Source organism: Camelina sativa, chromosome 11, assembly GCF_000633955.1.
Source record: "Camelina sativa cultivar DH55 chromosome 11, Cs, whole genome shotgun sequence".
Taxonomy (NCBI): Eukaryota; Viridiplantae; Streptophyta; class Magnoliopsida; order Brassicales; family Brassicaceae; genus Camelina; species Camelina sativa.
In genome coordinates, this window is record NC_025695.1 from 42,388,220 (window position 1) to 42,403,321 (window position 15,102).

Below are 15,102 nucleotides of genomic sequence, written 5' to 3' on the forward strand. Positions count from 1 at the left end.
ACATGATGTTAAAAAAATATATTAAACTTACATGTATATTGTACTCAATATTTGCATGTAGATTAACAAATTTAATGTTTAAAACTAAACTAGGGTGGATTTAATAATCAGTTTCAACTTTCAACAAGGCACATCAACGACGATATTTCAACTGCCAATTCAGTTCGGAGGACCATTAGACTTAAATATTTGTTTCTCTCCCTGACTCTCACATGAAATTTTGACAACTTGCGTCGTCAGGGTTACGAGAGACAGAATCTAAAAAAATTACACGACAAAAGACAATTTTTTCATTCGGACAATATTAGCCCATACCTTTTCGAACAAGAGACGTGACTGCTTTGGAGTTATGTTAAGGGTATTTTCGGTATATAAAAATATCCACTTTTTTTTTCTGGTTTCTGAAAAGAATCTCTCGTCTTAAATTGCTGACGTATCGCATTTTTACCGACACGTTATAGTTAGCTTTTTCTTGATATTTATATTAATCGGTCATTAGTTTTTAAATTAATTTCTTATGTTTTTAATAAGTGAGATTACCGATACAACCTATGGTAAAGATATTTAACGTTTTTTTTTTGTTGAAAACCAAGCGAGAAGATTCCATCTTAATATTTGGGCCATTATCAAAATTACATTTTTACGTGTTTTAAGAAAAAACAATTCTTGATATTAAAAAGAATTACAAATAAGTTTTTGGAAGTCCCTATTTTAGATAAAGCATAATAGTAATTATTTTTTATTCAGAAAGCACATAAATAATTCTCCTTGTTTTTGTTGAGCAAAAATAAAATGGATTTATGTTTTTTTTTTTCTTTCAAATATTCAGTTGTGAAAAAAAAAAAATTCGGATGTATGGATTAGTAAAGTCATAAGAAGTCCACTGAGACATTAAACTTTTTTTTTTTTTGCTTCTTCTAATTTCTTTGTTGCTGCTTAATAAAGCAACGGCTGTGATTGTATTACCTCGGTGACTTCAGATCCAATCAACGGCCCCACGTTCATCTCTCTCATCTCTCTCTCTCTCTCTGAACATTCAAACAACAAATATAGAAATGTGAAGTAAGCGAAGCAACAAACAACAGCAAAAGAGAGAAGACGAGAGAAGGAACAAAACTGAAACGTGCCTCCATTTCTTAAAACCCAAATCCTTTGTGGTACAAACTCCAAAGGACAACAACAACACAATCTCTCTCTCTTAAATGCCAAAGGTCCTCTTTTTAATTTCTCTTCGTCTTCTTCCTCTCTCTCTCTCTCTAAGTACTTCTCACAAATCTGGGCATTGTTTTCATTTCATTCACTAAGTCTGTTTACCTCTTAAAAGTTCCAATCTTTAGGTTTATATCTTCACTCTTCTTTAAAGTGTTCTGTTTTGGTTACTAATTTAAAAATCTCTTCTTTCACGGGTTTCCTTCCTTTTTTTCCCACATTTAATCTCATTACTCAAATTTATCTTTTTTTTTTCTGAAGATCTCTAAGAAAGAAGAAAAATGCAAACTTTGTTTTGTGTGTGCAGGTTTGTGTGCTTTGATTGAGAGAGGAATTTGAAGTAATTTAGGTAACAAGTAGAGAACAAAATTTCATTTTTTTTGGTTTGTTATGGTGGGGGCGATGGCAAACAATGGAAGAATCCGGTCAGCTTCTCCGGTGACTAATGGGTCAAAAGATCTGACTCCGAACAGTGCTCCGGCGAGCACAACGGGATCTGAATATGGTCCTGTTGAGTTCACAAGAGATGACGTTGAAACTCTTCTTAATGAACGAATCAAGTACAAGAGCAAATTTAACTACAAGGTTTCTACTTTTAACCCCACCTCAATTTTTTATTTTTACCTGAATCTAAAATTTCTTGTGTAATGTAAGTTTTGATGTATGTAGGAAAAAAATAGTCTATACTGTAAATTTGATTGTTGAGTAAGTTTTATCAATTAGGGTTTCTATTAGCAGAGAGAGAGTTTGAGTTGGTGAAGTTTTGAATTTGAGGTAGCTTTTTTTATTACTGGCTTTTCTCGTTGGATCCGTTGGTTTTCTTATAGAAGATTTGATTGTATTTATAAGACAGTTTGTGGGACCTTTGAGTTTTAGGCAATAGCATTGAAGACATTGTTTATGTGTTTGATTGATCCNTTATCCGATCAATAGTAGTAAATGTTTGTAGTTCAGGTCAAAATGTGATTGATTTTTTTTTGCTAGGCTTCTCAAGAAGATATCATGAAGCAGAAAGGTGANCTTTAAGAAGATTTGATTTGTGTTATAAGACAATTTGTGGGACCAAAATAGTTTTGTCAGTTTGATTAATTAAAGACTTTGTTTATGTGTTTTGGCCTTTTGGTTTCAATTAGTTAAGCTTGAAATTTGAATGTTCTTCTTCTTGGTGGTTTTTGGTTTTTGCAGGAGAGATGTGAGAATATGATGGAATATATAAAAAGGCTTAGACTTTGCATTAGGTGGTTTCAAGAACTCGAGTTGGATTACGCTTTTGAGCAAGAGAAGTTGAAGAATGCGTTGGAATTGAATGAGAAGCATTGTGCTGACATGGGTGTGTTTCCATAATTAAAGTTTAGCTGTTGACTTTTTTTTTCCTTTCAAATTTTGGGAATTTTTGAACTTTATATTTGTGCAATTTTGATGACAGAGGTTAGTTTGAGAAACAAAGAAGAGGAACTGAATATGATAATTGAAGAGCTGAGGAAAAACTTTGAATCTGTTCAAATGCAACTTGCCAGGGAACAAACGGAGAAGTTGGTAAGAGGCAGTTAATTTAAGTTAACTTACTTGTCTCTAATTCATATTTGTGGTTTTTAATTCGATAATGTTATGCTTTAGGCCGCGAATGATTCTCTTGGAAAAGAGAAAGAAACAAGACTTGCTGTTGAAAAGGCACAAGCTGGTCTTGTAGAAGAGCTAGGAAAAACACAAGGAGATCTTCAAACGGCTAACCAGAGGGTGAGAAAACTCAAAAAGGATTGGAAGTGCTGTCACTTAACTTAAACCTAATGTTCACTGTTTGTTTTGTTATGTTCAGATACAATCGGTAAATGACATGTACAAACTGTTGCAAGAGTATAACTCAAGCTTGCAGCTGTATAACAGCAAGCTACAAGGTGATCTTGATGAAGCTCATGAAACTATAAAACGCGGTGAGAAAGAAAGGACTGCCATTGTCGAAAATATTGGCAACTTGAAGGGTCAATTTTCAGCGTTACAGGATCAGCTTGCTGCTTCTAAGGTATATATGATGCTCTGTTTTATCCGATCAATAGTAGTAAATGTTTGTAGTTCAGGTCAAAATGTGATTGATTTTTTTTTGCTAGGCTTCTCAAGAAGATATCATGAAGCAGAAAGGTGAATTGGTAAACGAAATTGCGAGTCTCAAAGTCGAGCTTCAGCAGGCCAAGGAAGACCGTGATCGCCATTTAGTGGAAGTACAAACCTTACAAACCGAGGCAACCAAGTACAATGACTTCAAAGACACCATAACTGAACTTGAGGTCTCATATCCATTTACATTTTCTTGCAAGATATTCTCTGCCAATTGATTTTTTCTTAAGATGATGTAAATGTTTTTGGTCCAGACTACATGTTCGTCCCAGAGTACTCAGATACGAGAGTTACAGGATCGACTAGTGTCCTCTGAGAGACGACTGCAGGTTTTTATTATCACATTCTCAAGCGAAACACATAACATTTATTAGATTTCACAACCTCTTAAGTTTTTAATGACATTGTTGATTGTTTATGGTTTAGGTGTCTGATCTAACTNCAAAAAGGATTGGAAGTGCTGTCACTTAACTTAAACCTAATGTTCACTGTTTGTTTTGTTATGTTCAGATACAATCGGTAAATGACATGTACAAACTGTTGCAAGAGTATAACTCAAGCCTGCAGCTGTATAACAGCAAGCTACAAGGTGATCTTGATGAAGCTCATGAAACTATAAAACGCGGTGAGAAAGAAAGGACTGCCATTGTCGAAAATATTGGCAACTTGAAGGGCCAGTTTTCAGCATTGCAGGATCAACTTGCTGCTTCTAAGGTATATGATGATGTTCTGTTATATCCGATCAATCGTAGTAAATGTTTTGTAGTTCTGGTCAAAATGTGATTGAGTGTCTTGTTTTTTTTTGCTAGGCTTCTCAAGAAGATATCATGAAGCAGAAAGGTGAATTGGTAAACGAAATTGCGAGTCTCAAGGTCGAGCTTCAGCAGGCCAAGGAAGACCGTGATCGCCATTTAGTGGAAGTACAAACCTTACAAACCGAGGCAACCAAGTACAATGACTTCAAAGACACCATAACTGAGCTTGAGGTCTCATATCCATTTACATTTTCTTGCAAGATATTCTCTGCCAATTGATTTTTTCTTAAGATGATGTAAATGTTTTTGGTCCAGACTACATGTTCGTCCCAGAGTACTCAGATACGAGAGTTACAGGATCGACTAGTGTCCTCTGAGAGACGACTGCAGGTTTTTATTATCACATTCTCAAGCGAAACACATAACATTTATTAGATTTCACAACCTCTTAAGTTTTTAATGACATTGTTGATTGTTTATGGTTTAGGTGTCTGATCTAACTACCTTTGAGAAAATAAATGAGTTTGAAGACCAGAAGCAAAGCATTATCGATCTGAAAAGTCGAGTAGAAGAAGCAGAACTTAAACTCGTTGAAGGGGAAAAACTACGGAAGAAGTTGCACAATACCATTCTTGTACAATTCACTTAACTAAACCTCTGCCACATTCTTTTTGGTCCCCTATGTGTAAGCTTGAACTGATCCTGGTTTATTTCTCATGTTGCAGGAGTTGAAAGGCAATATACGTGTGTTCTGTAGAGTTAGACCTCTATTGCCTGGTGAGAGTAATAGTGATGAGGGAAAAACTATTTCTTACCCGACATCTCTAGAAGCACTTGGTCGCGGTATTGACTTGATGCAAAATGGTATGAAACCAGAAACTTCTGCAATAATGTGGTTCTTACTGAAATGACACATTGATTGGATTAACAATTGATGTCTGTTTTTTGTTATGGACAGCGCAAAAGCATTCTTTCACATTTGATAAGGTTTTTTTGCCAACTGCATCACAACAAGACGTTTTCATAGAGATTTCTCAACTTGTTCAAAGTGCTCTCGATGGTTATAAGGTAACAATCAATCTGAAAACGGCAAATAAAATACTTTGTTCTATATGTGTCACTGTTTTGGTAGACTAATTAAGGTTGAGTTTATCCATTTTGTAGGTGTGCATTTTTGCATATGGACAAACTGGGTCGGGGAAAACTTTTACAATGATGGGTAGACCAGGAAACCTCGAGGAAAAAGGGCTGATCCCACGTTGTTTGGAGCAAATATTTGAAACGAGGCAGTCTCTTCGATCTCAGGGTTGGAAATATGAATTGCAGGTACGTTTTTGATCTTGTCTTTTTAAGTAGGTATACATAAGATATGTCTTTATGGTTAGAGTAGATATATAATTCTCCTAGTCTTGTATCATATGTATAGGTATCTATGTTGGAAATATACAATGAAACGATCCGAGATCTCTTGTCAACAAACAAAGAAGCAGTCAGAACAGACAATGGTGTTTCTCCACAGAAACATGCTATTAAACATGATGCTAGTGGAAACACGCATGTTGCTGAGCTTACTATTTTGGATGTTAAAAGCTCTCGGGAGGTTTCATTCCTCTTAGATCATGCTGCTCGTAACAGGCAAATTAGCTAAAACCCTTTCTCAATTTGACTATATACCAACAATTCGACTATGTTATTAAATGTTGTTTACTTTCTTTTCCTTAGATCGGTGGGGAAGACTCAGATGAATGAGCAATCGTCTAGAAGCCATTTTGTTTTCACACTAAGAATCTCTGGTGTTAACGAGGTACTAACCAAACCAGCTTTCTTCTTACAGAATGTTTATTTTGTGTGATAAACAAAACTGGCTTTTTTGTTTTGTTTTTGCAGAGCACTGAGCAACAAGTACAAGGTGTCTTGAACCTGATTGATCTTGCGGGGAGTGAGCGTTTATCAAAGAGTGGATCAACCGGAGATAGACTTAAAGAAACTCAAGTACGTTTGTTAGAAACATTAAACAAAGGTTATGGCTTCTTGCAATTTGGACTCTCAAACATTTTTTTCTTTATTTCTTCAGGCAATCAACAAAAGTTTGTCTTCTCTAGGCGATGTCATATTCGCCTTAGCAAAGAAAGAAGATCATGTACCATTCCGAAACTCAAAGCTCACATATCTTCTCCAGGTACTTAACTTAACCATCAAAAGATATTTCACAATTTTTTTTTCTTTCTTTTCTTGATTTGTGTCTCATAATAAAACTATGTTCCATTTGTAATTCAGCCTTGCTTAGGCGGTGACTCGAAGACGCTAATGTTTGTGAACATTGCTCCGGAATCTTCTTCAACCGGTGAGTCTCTTTGCTCTCTTAGATTCGCAGCAAGAGTGAATGCTTGCGAGATTGGAACACCACGTAGGCAGACTAACATCAAACCGTTGGAAAACCGTTTGAGCCTTGGATAAGAGAAAGAAAGAGATGGGATTTGACGTTTGAAGCTAAAGCTTCATTTCTTAAGTTATTTATAATGAATGTTTGTATTTAAAATATGGTCACGACTTGATGAAGGATGGGGATGATTCTAGCAAGAAAACATGAAGACCTTTTGTTGTAATTTGTATAGTTTGGTTTAGCATTTTAATATCTGTTTGTTTCTGTAATTCTTTTTTCCTTTATTTTGGACAATAAGTAGGATTTTGCTTCCTGATGTTCGGATTCATATTAATCTTTTTCTGGTATTCAAATATTATTTATAACTCTTTATTCTGTCTAGAAGTCTAATGGTAGTAGTGTTTGGTCATATTTTTGATATGAATGATTAAGATTTGTGTTCTAGTAAAAGAACAAGATTTTATGACTAATTCTAAAATTTAACATGATCAATTAGTCCTTTTTGTTAGTAATTAGTATACCATTCGTCTTTCTTCAAATGAAAAAGCGATCAATGATATATAGAACGCAAATTTGGAAATGAAAATAACACATAACAGGATGGGACATGACGACAATTTGACCATCCGTAAGAACAATGTATTCCATTGATCAACTTGAAACCCCACTTGATCAGCTGATTCTAAATAAATGTTTGTTTTTTTCATTTAGGTTGTTATAGATTTTGTATAGTTGAATTGAGTTACATGTACACCAGATAAAATCATAAAACCAAGATGTTGATATAAGATTCAGTTTGACTTGAATGTGTCAATCACTCAATTGTAAAAACAAAATTGATTGTGATAGGGTCATACTCTCTATATTCCCTATAACAATAATTTTGTTGTTGAACAACTAGTATACATTTTTTAAAATATAAATACTTACCAAAACTTTTTTAAAATCATGGATCATATGCCATACTTGTCCAAAAATGATTTTGCCATATCTAATTTCACAACATACACGGACAATGCATAGCGTCTCATATGATTAAAAATGTGGTTCGTTACTTGGAAAAAGGAAAAACCATTTATATATCACTTCGAAAATAAAGTTATCATAGTTCCATTATCATTACATAAGAACATCAAATTCAATTCTAGTATTTAATTAGTATGTTCCACCATCTCACCATTATATTGGTGTATTTTGCTCCTTAGATATGAATTCACTAACTAAAGCCGATAGATATTTGTTCTTACCAGCTATCACACACGCGTAATCAAATTATTTTCTAGAACATCGAACGAGAATATGGCCTAGAAAACGCAATATATGTAGTACTAGTATTATATGATTAAGTCAACTCCTGTTGAATTTGCATCTAAATGTTGAGATAAGGTAAAGTAAATAACATCTTGAAACATGGCAAAATTCATGCCTCCACGGGACTTGGGAAAAGAACAAGTCAAACTATAAAATATTTGCGTAAAATACTTGTTTCTTTATTATATAGCATTCATATTATTAACTTTTGATTCAAAATATTATAGTTTTTTTACAAATAGTCAAGTTGATACATAATGCCACTTCTGCACATTACATTAATCGAACTAAAAGCAACTGGCTTAGCCGATCGTATTTTCAAATAATAGTAGTGAAATGTTTTTTTTTATAAGAAAAAGTGATAATCTCCTGTGTTTATTACTTATATATTTATTAAGATACATACGTAATATAAAAATATAAATAAAGAAGATAACAAGAAGAGAAGGACCATGAATAAACAACAAATTAACTTTTTTTTTTTTTGGTCAAAACAACAAATTAACAAGTTACAAAAATATATTTAGAGAATATACCTCACTGTATGGATGGATATCCCTATATCAGTAGTTGATAAGTCTATTTATAAATTTGGGTTTTATTTTCTTGGAAGAAAATAAGTTGACGCCTATAATTTTTACTAGTATTGGCTTTAAACAAAAAACAAAAAAGAGGTGCTATTTGAGGAAAGTTTCTTCTAATCTCTTTTTGAACTACCGTTTTTAATTAAATTACCCATGTCATATTGTTAAATTTTTGGATTTAAACCTGACTGATGTCGATGGGGCATCTTATATTTATAATTTAAAAGGTTTAAACGAATATATGATCTCAATGCTAGTTGAAAAGTTAATATTAATGTCTTATCTTAAAAGTATATATACAATCTATATACCTTAATAATGTTACACGATAATGTATTTTATAAAATGATACCAATCCCTAGAAAATATATTGTTATGTATAGTTGTAGTGTTTAATTTGCTTCTTTAAAATTATCAATATAATCTGCCGTTTCTTTCCTGTGTTTGAATATTTTTTTTAGAAATTATAATTATGTAAACCTGTTATAATACAAAGAGTGATGATCTATGTACTATACTAGTATTATATATTTTGATACGGAATATGCTGAAAAATTAAGGTATTTTCATGTATGGTTTGTACGGGAGGAAGCAGAAGAATGAACTATCTCCTAGATCACGACCAAACGACCATCCAACCATGTTCTCGAATATTATCTGTTCGATCCAACGAACCTGATCACACAAGGAAATATTTTATATCAATTTAATTTAAAATGCTAAACATTTTTTTTTTGCTATAGGCCTATAGCCTATTAATCGAAATCAGCTTAATGGTGAAAGAATGATACTTGTTGCTATAATCGTATTCGTCGAAACATACAGAAAGACAAATCCATTTTCTTTGGTTTAAAAAAGGAATATTTTACCACTATACTACACGTTTACACTTTACACCCATTTTGAGAAAATCAATTCTTAGAAGACATCTTTGTCTGTGCATATTTACTTTTTTAAAACTGTAATTATATCAGTCTTGTATTTTAGCGTTTAATACAAAACATATGAAAAACTTATACAACTTTTGGCTATTTACGAACAATTTGGACTTGTTTTTTTTTTTTTTTTTACAATTCGCTCATATTTTCAAATTTAAATTTGATTTTGATGCGATGATAATATGAATAAAATATAAAATTCACTAGGTTAAATTCTCTCTCTCATTTTTTTTTCATTATCAAATGCATTTTATGTCACCAAATATTAGAATTAAACACAAAACATATAATAATAACATATGTTCGGCTATATCATGATATCATCCACAACGTTACAATGTTATGTTACACATTACCTCGAATTCGAAACATTGCTTGTTATCACCATCGTTTTGATTTGTCGTAGAGATCGTGACTCTTCTCCGAACAAACCTTTAATTACGCGTTAAATAGCACCAAAAAGAGATATACTCAAACATTATAAATTTTGAAGTAATAGTACCTGATAAAGAATATCATGAAGGTCAGAAAAAGCTTGATTTCCATGAGATAGTGTTGATCAAATAAATAGCAAAGAATCAGATTCAACTACTGAATTACTTACTAATCAGGGAATGATATCCACTAGGTGAAAATGCTCTGGACTCTGGTTAGTTAATTTTCATTATTTTTTAAAAAAGTATTAAATTTTGTTTTGATATTTATGATGATGATGTAACACATCTCTATTACATGGTACTAATTAATTAATTAAAAAATAAATAAGAATGGGCCTTTAAAGCCCAAGAAGATAAAGAAGGGTGCGCGTGAAAACCACTCTAAAAATTGTTTTCTCAGGATTCCACAATTCGTCCCCTCCTCCGAACAGTTTTCTTCTTCCTCCACCACCAACGGCAGAAATCGATTTGGCTTTAAGTTTTTCACCTCTTCGGATCTTCTCTGGGAAAATTCAATTCCCCCGGGGAATTTTAAAACCCTCGCCGTCTTTTCTTTTTTCACCGGTGGAAAAAGCTTCAGGAGATGGTGTCGCCTGAAAACGCTAATTGGATTTGTGACTTGATCGATGCTGATTACGGAAGTTTCACAATCCAAGGTCCTGGTTTCTCTTGGCCGGTTCAGCAACCTATTGGTGTTTCTTCTAATTCCAGGTTTGTTTTTTACTTCTCTTTCATTTCTAAAACCGCTTTAAATTAGGGTTCCGATCTGTTTCTTAAGAAATTCAAAATTGATTCTGGTGAAATCAGTTTTATTTCTTGAACTTGGGTCTGTTCTGGTATGCGAAGTTGTGTCGTTAATTAAGGAAAGGGCTGATTTTGTTGTTGTTAGTGTTTGAATTTGAGAGAAGAAAGGAGAATTTTGAAGTGTAAAGTAACAGACTTTGGCTAAGTTCAAGCTTGTGGGATTGTTTGAGTGAGTTATAGAGACTTTGTTGTTAGTTCTTATTCATTGAAATTACATAATTTTGGGGGTTTTAGCTTGTTCAGATGTCTCTACAAGTGTGTAAAAGAATGTTAAGTTAGGAAGCGTGGCTTCAGGAGAGGATTTGGGTTTTGTTTTATCTAAAGTCAACTGTGTGTGCCTGACATGTTTTTAGTGTAACTTCTGACATGTTGCTTGATTTGGGGATCGGTTGATCTATTTGGCTTTGTTAGGTGGGATTTAGATTCCCTTTTTTTTGGATAGGGCCTTCCAATATGAGTGGATGGTTTGACCTTACGATGTCAATATTAAGTAATGAATTCTTCTTCCTTGGTAGTGAGTAGTTGTAAGTTGCTGCATGGTTGAATATAGATTTTCAGAGTCTATCTTGGAAATAGTTGTATTGGGTTCTGGTTATTTTCTTTTGATTGTTTGCATTGTAGTAAAACTTAGTTGGTTCGATGTATTTCTTGTTGTTTCAGCGTTGGAGTTGATGTCTCTGCTGGAAACTCAGAAGCCAACAAGGAACCTGGATCCAAAAAGAGGTAAGCTTTATTTCAAAAGACCGACTGGACCCGGAAATGATAGCATTTTCCAGGATTTATCTTTTTGAGCAATCGCTATTCACTTGTTTATGGTTCTCTTGTTGTGGGATATGTCTTGGCTCTCCTGACATATTTTGGGCTTGACAAGGTATAAAAATGAGTAATCCTGGTCATAACTTGTCTCAGGGGGAGATGTGAGTCATCCTCTGCCACTAGCTCAAAAGCATGTAGGGAGAAGCAGCGACGGGACAGGCTGAATGACAAGTAATTTTCTTCAATTTTGTACATCCTTCTTATCCTCCGTTGGAGGAACCAAAACTTATCTACGTTTAAATGAATAACAGGTTTGTGGAATTGGGTACAATTTTGGAGCCTGGAAATCCTCCCAAAACAGATAAGGCTGCTATCTTGGTAGATGCTGTCCGCATGGTGACTCAGCTACGGGGCGAGGCCCAGAAGCTGAAGGACTCCAATTCAAGTCTCCAGGACAAAATCAAAGAGTTGAAGGTGAAATTTTGTAATCTTCCGTTCTCCACATAAAATGATCAAATGCTTACCTAGTTTCTGGAATATGTCAAATCAGACTGAGAAAAACGAGCTGCGAGATGAGAAACAGAGGCTGAAGACAGAGAAAGAAAAGCTGGAACAGCAGCTGAAGGCCATGAATGCTCCTCAACCAAGCTTTTTCCCAGCCCCACCTATGATGCCAACTGCTTTTGCTTCTGCGCAAGGCCAAGCTCCTGGAAACAAGATGGTGCCAATCATCAGTTACCCAGGAGTTGCCATGTGGCAGTTCATGCCTCCTGCTTCAGTCGATACTTCTCAGGATCATGTCCTTCGCCCACCTGTTGCTTAATCAAAGTTAAAATCATCAACCGGTTTGCTTCTTGCTTCCGCTGAAAAGAAAAGTCTCCATTTGTTTTGCTCTCCTCTTTCTCGGCTTTCTTAGTCTTATCGTTGATTTCGCTATATCGTGTTATCGTCGTAACTTGTTATCTGTTGAACAATGATATGACATTGTAAACTCCCAATTGCTACGTGCAATGTTATCTATATTCACATGTAAATTTAAGTAGAGTTTGGCAGATCGTCTCTCACTTTATGTGTTCTTACATTAATACATAGAATGGGTTTTACTTCCTCGCCATAAGAGTTTGAAAGTACAAAAAAATTAGAAACAGGAGAGACTGCAGAGACAGCAAAACATGATCCGGTAGAGCAGTGAAAACTCCATGGCAGAAAAGTGTGCTCCTATGTTTTGATCTGATCTTGTGAATCTCTTCTCTGGGATGCCAATGTAAAAATTGAGATTTGGTTTGTGGTTATCATGATGCTCTAATGTGACAGCTCTTGATGAACCTGTCAGAGGAATCAAGATACTTAGCCCAGAGAGGACGTAGATGTGGAAAAGCTATATCAAGCCAAGGCTTAGCTCTTCCATTGTAATGTACAACAGCCGCACTTTCAGCATCAGCAAAGCTCGTGGTCTCTTGGTATCCCAGACCGAGCATATGCCAGAACGGATCTATGGTCTGTACATGACCGTGGAAAGCTATCAACCCAGGAGGCAAAGTTCCCAGCTGCCACAAACTCAGGTCTGATTTTAAGTTCTGCAACATATAACATGAAAAATAGTCTCGAGTTTAAGTTGATTACTGCTTGGTAGAGATTGTTGAATAGTTAGTGTTTCCATTTACCTCATCAAGCCAGTGATAGTAAGTGGAGCTTATGTTAGTCTTTCTCCAAGCCGCTAAGTCGAAAACATTCATCCCGTAAGCCCAAGCGCATTCCTCTGGATCAAAGTTTCTGGCAATTGTTGGGTTTGAGAAGTTGAGGTAACTCTTGAACTTCTTTGACATCACAAACTTGTCTTCTCCTCTACATGTCTCCACTGCTCCATTTACTTTCCCATTCATGTCAATGTCCCAAAGAGGTGATAGATCAGTTTGGATTACAATGTCATCGTCTAGAAACACAACCTTGTTTAGGCTCGGAAATAACTGCAAAAAAATAGAAGACGGTTTTAGGTTGCAGGCCCTAATGCCGTTGAATAATCTTCACTAGTCACAGATCAAACTTACCTCTGGTAGATGAATACGGATGTGGTTCATCAAGGAGTTGTATTTTGGGCTAAGCGCTTGTAACTTAGCAGCAACAACAACTGGATTCTCGTTGTTATTAGCCACAATAACCGATGATCCACCTCTGAATTGAGACCTCACTCTTTGATCTTTCTCCATAGCTTCCAGAACCGGAACTTTCCCTTTCGATAACCAATCAAAATGATGCAAAGCCTTGACCTCAATTATTGCTGGAGACAGAGGATGCAATGAGAACCAAGCTTGCATTGGGAAGTAAGTTTTCCTATCCGTTATGATGTGAAGAACGACCTTATGAGGTCTTAAAGCGTTTTGAACCAAAGACTTGGCCACAACCGAAGCTGCAAGAATATTGTCTGAAGCCAAGACAAAGTGAAAGTAGTTGTTGTCGACTAAGGTTGGGACTAACTCAGCTTCTGGAAGCTGGAGACGCGCAGCTGCATTTATCGAATGTTCGCTGGCTAGTTTAAGAGCTAAACAGTGAAGTTGTTTGGGTATGCTGCTTGATGCGACGTGTCGGTATAAATACTCTTGGATCTTAGCCGTTCTTGTTCTTTGTTCCATCAATGTCACCATTTCTTTTAGCTTTTGAGCAAATTCTCTTGCGTCTGATTTGCTTCTTTTGACTTCAGACATGAAATCTTGAAGTGTTTGAGGTATATCTGTTCTTCCTTTGAGTTCTTGTTCGCTTAAAGGCTGTTGTAAAACTTGGTACATAGCTTCTGGAACATTCTAGAAAATAACCAAAAATAACTTTACTTTCTTCACCACTCTTTTTCACCACGGTAAATATATAAAATGCGCTCTTTAATCTAAAACTGAGGTTAGAGAGGACTTACACCAGAATCAACCCTTCTTCCTAAAAGTTTTGGCTTTAGTCTCTTCCCCAAGCAAGCTGTTAATTACAAAGATAAATGTCTTATAAATCTGATTCAGCTTGACCATAATACCACAAAATTGAGCTGAAACAAACCGACCAGCACTTGGATTATTCACTTTTGAGCGTAAATCTCTAGAAATTATTCCACTGTCTTGGTTTAGATTATTCTATTTGTTAAGGATAATATATTTATATCTCAGCTCGACGTAATTGTGCATGTAGTATACATAAAATAAGTAAATTGTGTATTCAGTAAAAAGATATAGCTATAATTTTTTTAATAACGAATTCAACAGTTCACTATTTACATAATTTCCGGATATAGAAGAAAAAAAAGAAATGATAGAAACGTACCAAGAGAGGAGCAAGGAGAGGGCTCGCCGTCGATAGAATCAACGGTGGAGAGGACGAAGACGAACCGGAGAAGAAAAGTGAAGAAGAGCAAAGAATAAAACATCATTTGATAAGAGAATTTTCTAGAACCAACCTTCACTTTTATGAACTCTCTCAACCCTTTCCCTGTGACCACTGTCACATGTCTCAAGCTCGGAGATATATGCAATTGCATCTCTCCTCTGTTTCTCCTCTCTGTTTTAGTTTTTTTTTTTCTTTTCTTTCTGAATGTCCGAAGAAGGAAACCGGATCTCACGTTGTTATGTATTGTATGGTTTATTTCAAAAGGGTCCATGTCATTTACCTAACCTTGCTTTGTGTTTAGGTTATTAATGGCAGATCATAACTCTGATGTTATTTTTGTTTTTTTTCATATTTTTTTTGGGATAAAAAAACTTAACTCTGATGTTTCACGTAGGGCAAAAGAAATGTGTCATCATGTGTGTTTGTTACAAGTCGAAACACCTCGGTTCT

At 35.0% G+C, this 15,102-nt stretch overlaps 3 protein-coding genes across 3 annotated transcripts; 2 read left to right on the forward strand and 1 right to left on the reverse strand.

The window, feature by feature from the left end:
* Positions 1,003-6,775, forward strand: LOC104725993 (kinesin-like protein KIN-14N). The gene is made up of 17 exons (XM_010444744.2): positions 1,003-1,337; positions 1,517-1,794; positions 2,395-2,539; positions 2,636-2,745; positions 2,827-2,946; positions 3,026-3,229; positions 3,315-3,491; positions 3,576-3,650; positions 4,564-4,710; positions 4,802-4,940; positions 5,035-5,144; positions 5,241-5,402; positions 5,503-5,711; positions 5,799-5,880; positions 5,964-6,068; positions 6,151-6,255; positions 6,354-6,775. Exons 2-17 carry the CDS (start codon positions 1,600-1,602, stop codon positions 6,531-6,533), a joined length of 2,265 nt encoding a protein of 754 aa, XP_010443046.1. The 5' UTR covers positions 1,003-1,337; positions 1,517-1,599; the 3' UTR covers positions 6,534-6,775.
* On the forward strand, positions 10,107-12,331 carry LOC109124762 (transcription factor ILR3). Its single transcript, XM_010444746.2, has 5 exons — positions 10,107-10,440; positions 11,194-11,256; positions 11,443-11,520; positions 11,601-11,763; positions 11,840-12,331. Exons 1-5 carry the CDS (start codon positions 10,313-10,315, stop codon positions 12,110-12,112), a joined length of 705 nt encoding a protein of 234 aa, XP_010443048.1. The 5' UTR covers positions 10,107-10,312; the 3' UTR covers positions 12,113-12,331.
* LOC104725994 (probable galacturonosyltransferase 12) lies at positions 12,324-14,869 on the reverse strand. Its single transcript, XM_010444745.1, has 5 exons — positions 14,590-14,869; positions 14,195-14,250; positions 13,338-14,087; positions 12,954-13,256; positions 12,324-12,866 (listed from the first exon to the last, which is right to left on the reverse strand). The coding sequence occupies exons 1-5, from the start codon at positions 14,801-14,803 to the stop codon at positions 12,582-12,584; spliced, it is 1,608 nt and encodes a 535-aa protein (XP_010443047.1). The 5' UTR covers positions 14,804-14,869; the 3' UTR covers positions 12,324-12,581.